The sequence below is a fragment of the Fulmarus glacialis genome, unplaced genomic scaffold, assembly GCF_000690835.1.
Source record: "Fulmarus glacialis isolate BGI_N327 unplaced genomic scaffold, ASM69083v1 scaffold1324, whole genome shotgun sequence".
Lineage (NCBI taxonomy): Eukaryota > Metazoa > Chordata > Aves > Procellariiformes > Procellariidae > Fulmarus > Fulmarus glacialis.
This window is the reverse complement of record NW_009205860.1, coordinates 47,048-61,697: the sequence shown is the minus strand read 5'-3', so window position 1 is coordinate 61,697 and position 14,650 is coordinate 47,048. Positions and strand designations below refer to the sequence as shown.

Genomic DNA, 14,650 nt, shown 5'->3' with positions numbered 1-14,650 from the left:
TTCCTGCCCTCTCTCCATTTATTTGGACTCTCCAACCGCACACCAACCTCCTCCACTTTGCTCTGCTCAGATCATGCTCAATTTCATACTTCAATAACTTACACACCTGGGCCATCAGTTGTTCCAGTGGTTTAGGGCACTGGGACTTGAGGGCTCTGGGCTGCTTTATCCCTATGCGGTCTAGGGATGCCCCTCAGGTAGACTTACCCTGTGGTCTGACACCATCCCAGCACTCATAGTTTTATTACGAGTCCCCAGCCACTGCCACCCTAACCCTCAAGGCCATGCCTATCTGTGCTCTGTAACTGCACACTTGCTCTGCTGGGGACATGGGTGTGCTCCTGAGCTGGGTTTACGTGAGGATGTAATGCATTTGCTGCCCTTCAGTCAAGCAGATGATTGCCTGAGCTGATGAAGCAGTGCAGGCAAACCTGTTGCTCTGAACCTCAGCCCCCTGTCCAAAATATGTGGATAGCAGCATTTGCCCTATAATGGATGTAACACCAAGTTAATAAACAAAAAAAAATTGCAAGGGACTCCAGTACGTTGTAAAAGAGACCAGTAAGCACTACAAATTTACAAAGTAATTTTCCAGGAGACAAAATTTAACCTCAGTCTGTGTCCTTTAAAAATATAAAAACACAAAACCATCAGCAAAACAGACGGACATATTCCTTGCAAACTCATGTAGTCAAACAAGTGTATTTTTGCTGCAGTCCTTCGCTCATTCTTTCTGGTATTTGTCTGCCAACATTTCTTGGTTTTTTATTTAACTCTGATGTAAGTTCAGATTTCTTTATTTCATATAGAGTTACTATGAACCACTGTTATCACGGTAAAGAGGATTAGCGGAAAGGAACATCAACAGCGCTCACAATCTCATCAAAAGTGCACGACCTCAAGAAATAACATCATCATTAAAATGTCACTATCTTGACTGTAATTACACACAGTTCTCAAGATCACATGCTTACCCAGATTATTGTGTGCTGGAGACATAGGGTTTGGTGATAAGTTTGGAGAACCTGAAAATCAAGACATTATTATTAGTAGTATGGCATCCACACAAGGAAAAACACTTGCACAAAATCTTCAGTGCTGCCCAGGCTTGTTGGAGGTATAACCTACTTCTCACTTAAGTCTCGTTTTGTGACACCAGCAGCTCCTCTGATGTTGATTACTCTTTACATGAGCTTCCAAATGCTATTACTTATGATATCAACTTGCTACATCTGCAATACTGCTAAGCATCTTCATAATGCATTTATTTAAGCTTAACCCATTAATTTTCAAAACTGAGCATGCAGCTGCCTGTTTCACTTTCATTTGCAGTCATCAAAACTCCAGGTACCATCATGACAGCTACAGGCAAACCCAGTTAGCTGGGCATTTGAGAGCTTGATTTCACATTGCTAGGCACAAAACACACTCACTCATAAGAGTCAAAACCATACCACTTTATATCAACAAATCTTACTGGTTTTGGGACAATGGAGTATTGGATCAAGCTAAACAGATCTGACCAAATAACTGCCAGAATTTTATCCCCAATCATTTCAATTTGGTCCAAAAATTCTGTGCGTGTATTTCAAATATCTGCACTTGGATGTCCAGAGCAATTTCCACAGTCTCTGGATGCCACATGGATGCAGACAGGTGGTACAGCCCATTTTTTCTTTTCCTCTCACACCGAGTTTGGCTGGTTTCTTTAAAATGTGGTTTTTTTCTATAAAGAGGGAAATCCATGACATCTGAAGGAAGGGATATAGCATTTGAACATAAATTGGGTATTTATAGCATCTTCCAGATCAATCCTGTTCCAGTCCACTTTCCCAAAAAGCCATACATACATTCCACATGTCAACCACATTACCAATAATTGTATGCACTAAAATGGTTTGTGTCAATAGGCTTATGTTTGATGTAGACAAACAAACCCACACTGCGTTCCTCCATCTGTATAACTGTGGTGAAAGACTGCAAATCAGTCATCCCTCTTTTAGAATCCCACATATGCTCTGCGGCTGAAGACATGCACAGAAACCAAGATATTTGTGTGCAGTATTTGCATTAATTAGGTTCTGCATGTCTACCTTTATGCAAGTGTCATGTATTTGCATATCCCTCTTGTAAAGCATCAACCCTGCTAACCAAGGACGGGTTTTTGCTTTTCAAGCAAAAGTTTTGGAGTCCGATTCAGTGGTTCTTACTCACAAGCAGTGACACTACTCAGATCAACAACATGCCATAAAAGGTTACTCCCAGAAAGATGAGACCTGCATGTTTAATTTTAAAGTGTTGATACAGGTTAGCATGAACACTAAGGCTGCTCATTCTAAACTTGGTTACTTGTTTTCTTGGCAATGAGAGGGAACCTAGACTTTCAACTTCCTTTGCGATATATCCACTAAATGATAAACCCATTTAAAACCAAATCTCCTAGTGGTCATTTGAAATGCCGTTAAACTGGACATTTCAGTATGTAAACAACCAAACAATCAGAAAAATGCCTCTACAGAAAAGTGCCAGATATGTGCAGAATTTTCAAGTGCATACAGATGCATGGATGCAAACACAACACAAACTATCATCCTTAGATGTGTCTCCACTGTTTCAAGTTCCTGCTTAGTACTGTCCTGTCTAATGATGGATGTTGGGGAGAGCAGGAACATGCTGTACCTTTCACCAGCAGCTCTAAAACATACAGTCCTGTGCTTTACTTGAGATGTCAGGCTGCATTTGCACTCCTACAGGGATAAAATACCTCAAACCACCATCTGATCTTCAGTGCCCCAAAGAAAAACTTTGAAAGAGCCTCTGATATGACCTAGAAAGCTGCAGCAAATGGCAAAAGATGGCTTACCTGCATCCATGCTGGGGTTCATCTGGTGGTCACTAGTTTCTCCATCCTCACTCAAATAGCCTGGAGGAGGTGTCTCTAGAAGCATAAAACAATCATACTGTCATTGCAACTGCATGCAAAGTCTGGATTTTAGACACCAAAAACATTTATTTTGGTATTCACAAGGAGCTAAATTTCTTTTTTGTTACTTTTCTTCCTCAAGCTGCTGAAAGGAGGAGCTGGCACAACCGGGATGATAGTCATAGCATATTTGTGAATAACAGAGGAGGGGGAAACAAAAAAATCCGGATTTTTAGTCCCATAAAACTTTAAGCCATGTAGACAGTTTTCTGTCCACATATTTTTCCTCTCCTGGTGTGCAGCTGCATAGCTTGTCCATGCAAATAAGGTGTAAATTGCTTGTAAAAGAGATACATAAATAGAAGAGCTCAATTCCATCAGAAATTTAGAGAGTTTTACTCAAATTAAAATGGCTGAATTTCATTCAAATCTAAACTTGCTAAGGGAACATTCAGCTTTAGACTTCACAATAAACTGAGTACATTACTACTGAAAGGAAGAGGTGAGTTTAAAGAAAACAAAACAAAACTATAAACAGCACTGTTGTGTGTCTACATTTACAGCTTTCATCTATTTTTGTATAGGTTCCCACTCCTTAGCTTCATAGTAACAATGGAAAGAAAGACTTTCCAGTCATCCAGCTTGGCATACATAGACACGATTCACTGTGCAATATGACCCTTTTCCCTCCACTCGCCGTATGGAAGATATACAGTACCTGGAATGTAGTTGCTCTGTGGCTCGATACCTGCTGGGAAGTTAGTGTTCTCTGGAATAGAATGACTATAATCATCTAATGGCGGGAACTCAGCTGGGATCTCTGTGTGCCGAGGCACCAGCACTGGAGGTAACACTGCACAAATGGAAAGGAAAAAAAAAAATAGAACAGCAACATTAAGAGCTTTAAAATAAAATGACTGAAACCCTAGAAAATGAAGAGAAACCAGTTTGGAGTAACACCCTTAAATACATGCAACACCAAAGTCACTAATTAAGGGACACAATTTGATACTTGCTTCTGAAATAACAGCAGCAGTTAAAGATGCTATTCTTAACATATCTCAGCTGGGGACGGGATACGTGCTTATCTGAACACACCTAGTCTGTCTGCTGCTGCTAAGGCAAAGAAAACAGGTCTTCTTGAAAAACCATTTAAGAGAAGTTATACTACATGATTCAAAAGGAATAAATTTCACATAAAATGGAACAGCAAGGTAGGATTAGCATAAACATCCAGACTGGTTCTACAGATTTGTACTAACATGCAGCAGAACTATCTGCAATTCCAGTTAAAAGTCTCTTTCAGAGGCAGGAGGAGACTTCAGAACAGGAAGTTCAGTTGTGTTGGGAGCTATTCTTAGATCCACTCCAACTTAAGTTTATCCTTAATTTAATACCAACAATTGGGGATGCATAGAACACTGCCTTAGTTCATACTTGTATCTACTATGTGTATGAGTTGTTTACGTGCACACAATGCCACATTAGGAACCTGGCAACAATGTAACCTGCTCAACTTGGATTTTATCGATTTAAAATGATATTTTCCCCCTGAGTGCAGATTCATAAATTATTCTACTGTGTACAGTAAGAGATTATCATCAATAATAAATACACTTCGGTTTTAAAACCCTATGCCTGCTGCTTAATTCAATTTTGAAATGCATTTATAAATCCCTTATGCTGGTACTGAAAAGCTGAGGTATCCACACATAGGGTCAGCAGTACCTGGGGTTTCCACTCTTTGGTAATGGTAAGGATTCACACAGACTTCATCCTTCTTCATGTTAAAGGCATACTCGCACATCTCCATGGCACGCAACTCATGGTGGCTATGAAGGTCTGGCCACCGCCACAGCCGGCAGTAGATCACATGGGGAAGACCCTTCCGGTGAGATACTTGCAGCCGTCCATCTAATGATCTGCAGTCAGAACATAAAGATGATAGCAATTTAGACTGCCATTAATACATGTGTGGTACTGACCACATCCCATCAAACACTACACAGGGGAACTTAATGGGAAGACTGCTTGCTCAAAGCATAGGCTGCCCAGCCAACTCAGTGTCCTGACACGATCCCAAAAGGTGCTACTCACCAAAACCCGCTGAGACAGTGCTGCAAGGAGGCATTCTGGTCCCAGACATCAGGCCAAAAAGTTATCCCTTAAAACTGTAAAATGTTTGTTTTCTATAATAGCCCTGCTCTGGATTTATTAATTTTCTGAAAAGAGGTTAATCTGGAGGCAGAGACAAGAGCTACGTCAAGTAAGAATACATAGTTTAGTGGTACTTCTTAAGCATTTATGTGTGTCCTAACGAACAGGCCATTTGCACAGCTCTCAACAATTTATGCTGTGCATGTGCACATCTTAAAATACATGCTAATAAAACTGGACTTTCAAAATACAGAAAGATAAATTTCCGTTGTGACAAAATCATCCAAAATTGATACAGATACCTTTTCTTTAAACAGTGTTCACAAACATTACAAACAAGCAAGGCTTCCAGTTTCATTTTCCAAATTGCAGCTTGAAAACAAAAAATAGGGTTTTTTCAGCATTGCTTACTTCTGTTTTTACATCTAGCCCGTGTCTCCTCCAACTCATTTTTCACCTAATTCTACCCTCACCCCAGAATAGCCTGTTCCTAGCAAACCTTCCTGGAACACAAGACAAGCGTGTTCAAATCCTCTCCAGCAGAGGAAAGGGTTGGAGCAGGGTCTCCTCCATCCCAAATAAGGGCTCCACTCCCTGAGCCACTGAACAGGAATTGCCCCCAGGCACTTTCTTTGAAGTCTAACCATTCATTTCCCTTGTTTTTCTTAATGACTGAAATGAAAGACTTTAGGGGTTCAGTGAAATGAAATATTTCTATTTTTTCATTTGTCAAGGAAAGGGAAAAAAAAAAAAGAAAATTGAAATTTTACTTGGAATTATTTCCCTTGGTTCTTTGTGTTGGCAGCCAATCTAGAAAAACCAAACCAAACCAAACCAAAACACACAAACAATTATTCAAACAGTGGTTGCACTAGTCTTGGCTGCCCTAAGAGAATTTTCCCAAAAGCTTCTCTGGCAGAGCTTGGTAACACGCACACCTCTTGTAACACTGCCACAACAATGAGGAAGGCAAAACGCAACCAATTCAAGCTATTACTGACAAGCACTTGATTTAGGGGAGCAGCAAAACATGTCCTATAACTATTACAGATGAAGTATATAAGAAGTCTGTGCCATCACTGAGGGACTTGCTGGTACAGGTTACAAAACATCTAAAACCTGCAAGTATATTACAGCCCTGAAAAATGCTCAACGCCCAGTTATTATTTATAGTACGTATTTATAGTATGTATTTCTTCATGTTGTGCCTGTTATTTATGGGTCATGCATTCTCTTCAGATTTCACTCTTCAGACTGCTCTGTGACGGGTTGACCAACCAGCTCAGTATCTGGCACATTTTCCAAGTGTGTTCTTATGCCAAGCTCCTTCTGAGGACAAGAAAGCAGAAATTGGTCTTCCCAGGTGGAAGACTCAAAAGGAGGGTGCCAGTGTCTAGAACTTCTGTGATCTTCTGTGGAAGGTGGGAATCTTGGTATTGATTTCAGTGGGGCCAAGACTTGACTTACGTGACGCCAAAACTCGTCAGTTTGGAAAAATTAAAAAAAAAAACAAACCCAAACAAAAACAAACCAAAAGTGTGAAAATATTTACTAAATTTAACAAAAAGAGAGTAGGCTGAAACGAGGAACAAAACAGGACTGCTTTTCTGTTTCCCTTTCCCCTTTCAAACATCTTTGCCCACTTGGAAGGATATCTTGCATCTAAGTGAGGGTAAAGGAATAAAAAGAAGACTTGGAGAGATTACTCCAAGCATCCCACAGGAGACACGACTGTGGCAAATGTTCTTACTGTTCCCAGTCACCATCAGCAGATGGACATCACAGCAGCACAGAGAGATTGGGGTTGAGGTTAGCGGCTGAGATGGGGGGACTAATACAAAGATAAAGTGTATGACTTTGGGATTACTTGCAAGGATGTTTTTTCCCAGGATAGAAGAAACTCTTTATACCTGCAACAAACTTCCCAGGCAGCTGGAGAGTAAAGTGCACTTCACCCCAGGGTTCTTGGTAAAAGCTACGAAGCCTTCACAAAAGATGAGCCAGTACATCCACATGCCTGACTCACTCTCTGGATGCAGTGGCCCTTGCCACCCAGGTTAATGGAGCCCTTCCGCTGACAAAGTTCTCGCAGGAGACAGAGGAGACAGACACCAAGTCACTGTTGTCTGAGCAGTCCCCAAATCCTGAACAGCTTCAGTGGTTATCTAAACCAAAAACAGCCTAAAAGCATAACATAGCTCTCCACCACTAGTATCACAGCTACTCATTTTTGTTAGCAGAGACTGCACGCTGCGGAAAACGTGTTGTGCTTGCTATCTACCACTGCTCATGGCATGAATGCTGTCCATAAGGCAGAAGAGATGGACTTCTCTACAATCTTATCTAAAAAGACTTCTTAAAATGACAGAGCCATATGTTTTATTTTCAAATATAATAACCTCCCCTTCTCCCCTCTCTCCCCAATAAGAAGATAAGGTAAAAGAAATTATATTTCCCCAAAGCGCTGGGGGCTAATTACATTTTTATGATTGTGAAATCTCTCAGGCTCTCTGTTAAGGGACATGGGACAAAACAACATCGTCTGCATGTTCTTGGGAAGAACGTGGCTAAGTAACAGGGCAGCTTTATTTCTTTCTGCTGTCCTGCCTCAACCCTCAAGGAGTATTTTCTCCAAAGCAACAAATAACTGCTATGGCTGAGATGGGACACAAGATTAGATGAACAAACACCGTGCTCTACTAAAGGCAGCTTTTTGTGTAGATACAGCACTCCAATTACCACAGTCAATTGCCACGTCTTTATTAGCTAACTGAATGCTCATTTGTAGATGCAAACACTTGATAGAGCACAAGAACTGTCTTGAGCACCCAGTCATCTCACTTATAAATGATCTAGGCTGCAGTCTTAAGGGCACCTGCGCCAAGCTACGGGACTAGCACTGCCTTGGTGAGATGGTTTTCCTCCTATCCAACACATTCCCATTCCCACAGTCCTGCCCTATCTCATCTCTTCCCTTCCTTCGTTGGCTCCTGTCCCCTCAGCATCATACCACAAGCTGGCTCAGGTCTCTAACTTGGCAGAAGACTATCTGAAATGGCCTCAAGTTGCACCAAGGGAGGTTTAGATTGGACATTAGGAAAAATTTCTTTACTGAAAGTGGTCAGGCCTTGGAACAGGCTGCCCAGGGAAGTGGTTGAGTCACCAACCCTGGAAGTATTTAAAAGATGTGTAGATGAGGCGCTTAGGGACATGGTTTAGTGGGCATGGTGGTGTTGGGTTAACGGTTGGACTCGATGATCTTAGAGGTCTTTTCCAACCTTAATGATTCTACGATTCTATGATTCTATGATTCTTTTTCATGGGTTAGCAGGCTGTAACATTTCTTTTTTCTCAATTTCCATTGAGTTACTGAATTGTTCCTCCCTCCTACCTTTCTTTTAACCAGCCTGTGTTGAACAGATCTCCCTGAAAAACGGACTTGATACATTTATTACTCTATACTACCTAGCAGGATTTCTTTTAAAAATACCAAATCTTCTTCAGCCAAAAATTCAGCATTGGATAGTTCTCTCCAAAAGCAGCAGCATTTATTCTGGTGGGACACTATGTCTTCAAAGCGTCTCTATACTGCATGGTGGGATTAAATAGCAAAAGTTGTAAAGAGCTCTTCTTTTCACAGTGTCGATGTTTAGACCAAGCAGGTGATGCAGACTCTCACTGCCAAAGGGTGTTCTAGTGCATCTTTCATAACTAGCACGTATCCTGAACTTGCAATATAAGAATGAGAAAATATTGTGATCCACAAGCCTGTTTTACTAAGGGAAATAGGATGAGCTGTAGTTATCACCGCCTGCGAGTGTGAGAGCATGTAGGCTACGAGAGCCTGCAAGATAAAGTAAAAACAAAACCAGAACACAGCAAGATTGCTGAGCTGATACCAGGTAGCAGTGGTTCATAACAAAGAAATGAATTCAACAATGATTCAGAAAAACAAAGTCCTGATATGACAAGACAAAGAAGCAGCAGAGAGGAGGAAGACCGCGGCTCAGTAATGTCAAGCATCAGCCCATTGAGAAGAACGCAGAGACCAGCACATCCCCACCTGAATGACGACCACGTGGCCAGCAGACCCGCTGGGTGGCTGTGCTGGGGCAGGAGAGCAGACCGATGCCTCACAGCATGTTTCTCCCAGCCCGTGTTGTGGGTGTTAGCAGTAAAGATAATGACTGTGCACCCATATCCTGCCTGTAGGATAAGCTCAGAAGACTCAGTGCTTGGTAAAAGATGCCCAAGGAGAAGTTAGCCAAAGGCTTGACGGTTACAATATGGTGCATTCAAACATGATCAAGAGTGGAAAGGTTACTCCATACCTAAGGCAGTTATAACCAGAGATTAAAAAATACTGAATGAAAAGAGAGACCACGACTCCAGGAATGCAGTCAGGTAATTTAATTGCTTGCACAACAGCATAAGGCATGGTCAGGACAACACTGCAGTGTCCATAAGAAACAAACAATCCCTCAGGCTGAACACCTTTAGGATTGATCCATCGTTACATGTTGTTACAAGCCATTTACCAGAAAAGTTTAACGCATGAAACTGCTACTCCAAACTGTCCAGACTACTGCTGCTCAAAGAACAAAGGGCAACAGTGACTCTTAATAGCAAAAACAGAGAAGGGAGGAAAAAAGAATCACAGAAACACTGAAGGTTTTTTTTTTTTTTTTAAAAAAAAAACAATCCTCTGTAACTGTCTGAAAAAGAGTGAGGAGTAAATAGGAGAACATTACATTGCATAACAGGAATTTGATTTCCAGGCCTGATTGTGTTTTTTTTGTTGTTGTTTTGGGGTTGGGTTTTTTGTTGTTATTGTTGTTGTTGTTGTGTGTGGGTTTTGGTTTGTTTTGCTTTTTGGGTGGTGTTTTTTTTGTTTTGGTTTGTTTGGTTTTTTTTTTTCTTTTTCAACCTGATTTAATTTGTAAGATCCTGAATCAGGAAAGAAAAAAACAAACCCCACACTTCAAAAGATGTACTTGTTATTTCTTATTTTCCTCTAAAGCATTTTGCAGCTATCTTTCCTCTAGATGGGTAATGAAACTCTTCCTTGCACCCATTTTCCTTTAAAAGTAAAGTTGAAATCAGTGGAATACAGTAGTCCAAATTAAGCAAAGTGATATATGCAATAAGGTATTATAGGGGGGTTTTGTCAAGGTTCCGATTTACTCTATCAGAGATCCATTCCCTCCCCTTACCATCCACACACATACATTCCTGTTTGCAAAACCCATCAGTTTTATATCCCTGTCATTAATCTTCCAAGAGAGCAAAATGCCTGAAAGCTCAGGTATCCAGTAACAACAGCATGTGCAAAAAGGGGTAAGGAAAAGAGAAAAACAATCAGGAAAAAAAAGTTTAAGTTACGTATTTCCAAGGGGTTCTTATTAAAAACCACAAGCAGAAGCTGGTTTTTAAAACCACGACAAAAAAGTTGCCAGTATGCTCTAAAATGCACCAATAACTATGGCCACAGGCTGTGATTTTCTCTGAAGCACAAAACATGATAAGTAGTTCCTTACTGGCCCTGCATCTGGTCTACACCAGGAAAGTAAGCATTTATTCTTGTAGCAGAATCTGGCTTTTGTGTGCAGAGCACTCCAATATCCACAGGGCTTCACTGAAAAGTTGGATAAAAACTCAAATTTCCCTGAATACAGGCCAAATGAATAACACTGAAGAAAAAAAATGACCCATGCAGCACATTTGTAATTCAAAAGCTGATCCCTTGCCATCTCTTTCCCCTCAATTTACTCAGCATCGCTAAATTTTCCAATTTCTGGTGCAGTTTTAACAGTACTGTCATTCAAGTTCTAGAAATAGAAGTAACTGCGTCGAACTGAGGTTTGCAATGCACATTATCACACTGCCACAGAGGAAACTAATAATTAATACTTCTACTTAGCACTTAAATTTATAGAAGATTAAAAGAATTAACAAACATCTAATTTGCAACACATCTCTATAGAGAGGGTAAGTTTTTACCAGCCCCAAAGCAACGAAGTTAAATGATTCTCCCAAAGCAAAACAAAAGTTTGTGTCAGAGCCAACACCAGGAATAAGGAGTTCATCACCCCCCTCAAAGCTATCAAAGATCACAGCTATTTTGTGCTGGTAACTCTCTCATTTGGACTGCTTATTCTTCCCACTAAAGCCCTCCTTCGGATTTAAAAGAAAAACACATCTCCTCCACGTTTGCAGATGGTAGCTGACTTCAGATGCTTCTGACCTTCGCAAGGAGCTGCTAACGGGAGCAGGAGCACTGCGGCAAAGGCACGAGGAGGAAGCAACGGGCAAAGCATGGGAACCCGTGCAAAGGATATCACACCCTTTGGGCGGACCGCTGCGTGTACTTACAGGTAAGCACAGGATCACAGCCAGTGGGTGGCACAGCTCCACGCGTCTGGTGGCCATGAAGTCTTGCACAGAGACTGCTACAATCTACAGCCAGCAGTATCAGGTAAACACTTTAAAGGTAAAGAGCAATTCCCATTTCTTCTGATGCTGCATAATTCTTCTACTCAAGTCTCATTTGTTCTGGGTTTGAAAAGTAGCTGACAATACAGACATTACCAATATATCTTGTGTGGGCTTCTTACTGCCTATTTACATCTCTCAATCTTTACTAAGGCTTTGCAGACTTCCCCTTCCCCCACTCGAAAGCTGAAGAAATACAGCACGGAGAGTTGATGTCAGGATCAGATTATGACAGCATGAGTCATTTATTAAGATTCCAGTAATGCTAAGCTCTTTAGCAGGTGCCTTGAGACCATATTTTTCAGAGTCTAATTTCAGATTCAGACATAAGTACGTTTTATTGGTTTACCATAAACTGTCTGTCCATTGTTGCTTCTCTAAAGCCGCCTTCTGCTTGTCCTGTACTCCACAGCTCTCTTCTCTGAGCTGTGTCCACTTCTACTCCCTGCTGGCACGCATATAACAGCTTGGTTTAATTTATATTTCTTTAAAGCTACAGATAGATCTGTTTTGTCATGTAGTACCACGATCTAACTATTTTTCCTCTGTACTTTTTACTAATCTCTGTTATTTACACCACTTCTGCTTATGTTACAGGATATTGGCTACTGGCTATCAAACCCAGCTCCCTTTCCTCTATTTTTAGCCATTTTGTAATTATATGCCCCTACATTCTCTTTCACCTCCTCCCTTTTCTGATAGCCAGTAGCACAGAAGATAGGTACTTCTGAGGCGCAACCATGCATGTCCTTCACCTCCCTACCTCAGAAAGGACATAACATATCCTAATGCTTAATTAAGGCTTAACCATGAACCCAGTTCTAAACTTCCTAATAAACATCCCAATATTTCTGCCATCTATGCTTTTCCAATTGCAATTGGACCTGCAAGGTGGATGGCAGTTCTCAGAAAAGGTACGCTCTTCTACTACTGACATTTCAAAGGAAAGCAATGAATTCCCCAGCAAGGCACAAAACTGAAGACAGACCGTTTATCCGATGGTACCCCTCTACCCTGGGGAAGCCCACAGCTGTCAGCAAAGCAAGGTGAAAAACCTCTAACTATCCAGGTTATTGCTGCAAGAGGCAGATAGGGCAAGCTTTATTTTGGTAAGAATGTGGTAATTCACTACTACTAATTTACCATGAACAGAAATCAGTGGAGAATAAGGGATGTAAGTGGAATCTGAGGCCCGAAGTGTTTCCGAAGGTATCGCATCCAAGCCCTTTCCCAGTTACCTTTTGTGGAGCAAATGTGAATTTTTGTATGATTTTTATAACTCCTCTAAATTTTAAATCCAGTTTTTCTAAGCAGCTCCGGTCCTTTTATTTATTTCAGCAAAGTTTATTTGCCCAAATCTGTGTCAGACTCATCTAAATTTATTTGTGCTTGAGCCTTAAGGGGACTGGGGGTGGAGGAACCAGACACAGTAAGAAGCTCAGCCTCTCAAAAGGAGCGTGCCTTTTTGAAAAGTCATTTATCATATGAGCTCGTCATTTCTTCCCAGAATCCTGTGTTTAACTGCAATCATGAAATCCAAAATCCAACACACTTTCATCCAACCGAACCGGCAGCTTCCTCTCTCCAAGGAGATTCCAGGCATACTGATGGGTCTGTGTATTTGTGTGTTCAGAGGAGTTTCATAAGGAGAAAATGGATGGATGGAAATGCCAAAGAGATTCAGATAATCTTCCATAACACAAAGTACATTCAAAACAAAAGTATTTCAAGAAAGACTGAATAACTGGAGCACATGGTCCTGCTAGCAATCAAAAAAGGAAAAAAAGGCTGCTATAAAACTCTGATATTTTTTTAGCTTCCATGGTACTTATACTGATTTACATTTAATGAAAATGGATGGATGGAAATGCCAAAGAGATTCAGATAATCTTCCATAACACAAAGTACATTCAAAACAAAAGTATTTCAAGAAAGACTGAATAACTGGAGCACATGGTCCTGCTAGCAATCAAAAAAGGAAAAAAAGGCTGCTATAAAACTCTGATATTTTTTTAGCTTCCATGGTACTTATACTGATTTACATTTAATATTTAGCTTTACATCTTCTTAGGGAAAAAGTCTTCATAGTTTCACTGAAGTCAGGAGAGCTTTACAAATTAGCATCAGTTGTCAACATAGCCCAAGTAAACCAGAGCAAAAGAACCAAGAAAAGAATATGCTTCTTAATTGCTGAAAGAGAAAAGAAACTAATGTACTGCACAATGTTTAAATAGAAGTCTCACACCAAGAACTGTTGCCCCAAATATATATGTCTGCTAACAAAAGCAAAAGTGATTATCATAGTGAGTGTTGAAAAATGACAGTTTTAAGACCTTGGACTCTCCTTCACAATATATAAAATTGCCAGTGCCTTCAACAGAAACTTCATATAAATTCCAGGAGTCGGAACTGACTTCTCAGACAAATGTTTGTGCATTCTATCAAGTTGGGACAAAGCCAGCATTTCTTATGGAAACATTTTTGGTGGTCCTGGGCAAAGCACATGTTTACTTTATAGCAGATATAGCTAAAAATACACTGTGCTACAGCCTCCAATTATCTTGTTTGGAATAGTTTGAGGCTACTCGAGGTTCATTGCTGTTATTTTCTTTATTATATAGTGAAAATGTTGCTGTTTTTCCTGTAATTTGAAAAGCAGCTATTTCAAGATTTGACATCTGTGTTTGTACCTCCCCCACATGGATAACAAGATCCAGGGTGAAATTTTCCAGAGTGCCCATCTCCCATTTTCAAAAGCAACTCAGGTACTTAAGACATAGATCGATACTTTCCTTGAATTACGTAGGCCTTTTAAGTCTTCCACTAACTCCACTGGCTCTATATTATATTGCTTTTCAAGCTGGTTTAATAGCAACTCAGATATATAATTATTTGCACAACCAGTACTAATTAACAGCATACCACAAACAAGGGGACCCAGTCCCACAAACGCTCACACTTCCGTCCAACATCCTCCCCCACCCTGAGCCCCTCCGCAGGGATGTCCTTTGGGATCCATTCAACAGCAGAGCTCCACATGTGCTCAGATGGCTCCGTGATGAGGACCTGTTCTTCATT

General features: G+C 40.7%; 1 protein-coding gene across 2 annotated transcripts in view; it reads right to left on the bottom strand.

Annotated features, from left to right (window-relative positions):
• Nucleotides 1-4,841, bottom strand: part of LOC104075123 (mothers against decapentaplegic homolog 3) — an 18,318-nt gene extending 13,477 nt beyond the window's left edge. The window contains exons 1-4 of one of the 2 annotated variants that reach the window (XM_009575532.1): nt 4,652-4,841; nt 3,595-3,776; nt 2,864-2,936; nt 975-1,025 (exon numbers count right to left, since the gene is read on the bottom strand). In XM_009575532.1, the coding sequence (XP_009573827.1) occupies nt 975-1,025; nt 2,864-2,936; nt 3,595-3,776; nt 4,652-4,736 (391 nt within the window). In that variant the 5' untranslated portion in view covers nt 4,737-4,841. Of the gene's footprint in view, nt 1-974; nt 1,026-2,863; nt 2,939-3,594; nt 3,777-4,651 lie in introns of both variants that reach the window. The other variant, XM_009575533.1, reaches the window with a different exon arrangement.
• Between the last annotated feature and the right edge of the window lie 9,809 nt (nt 4,842-14,650).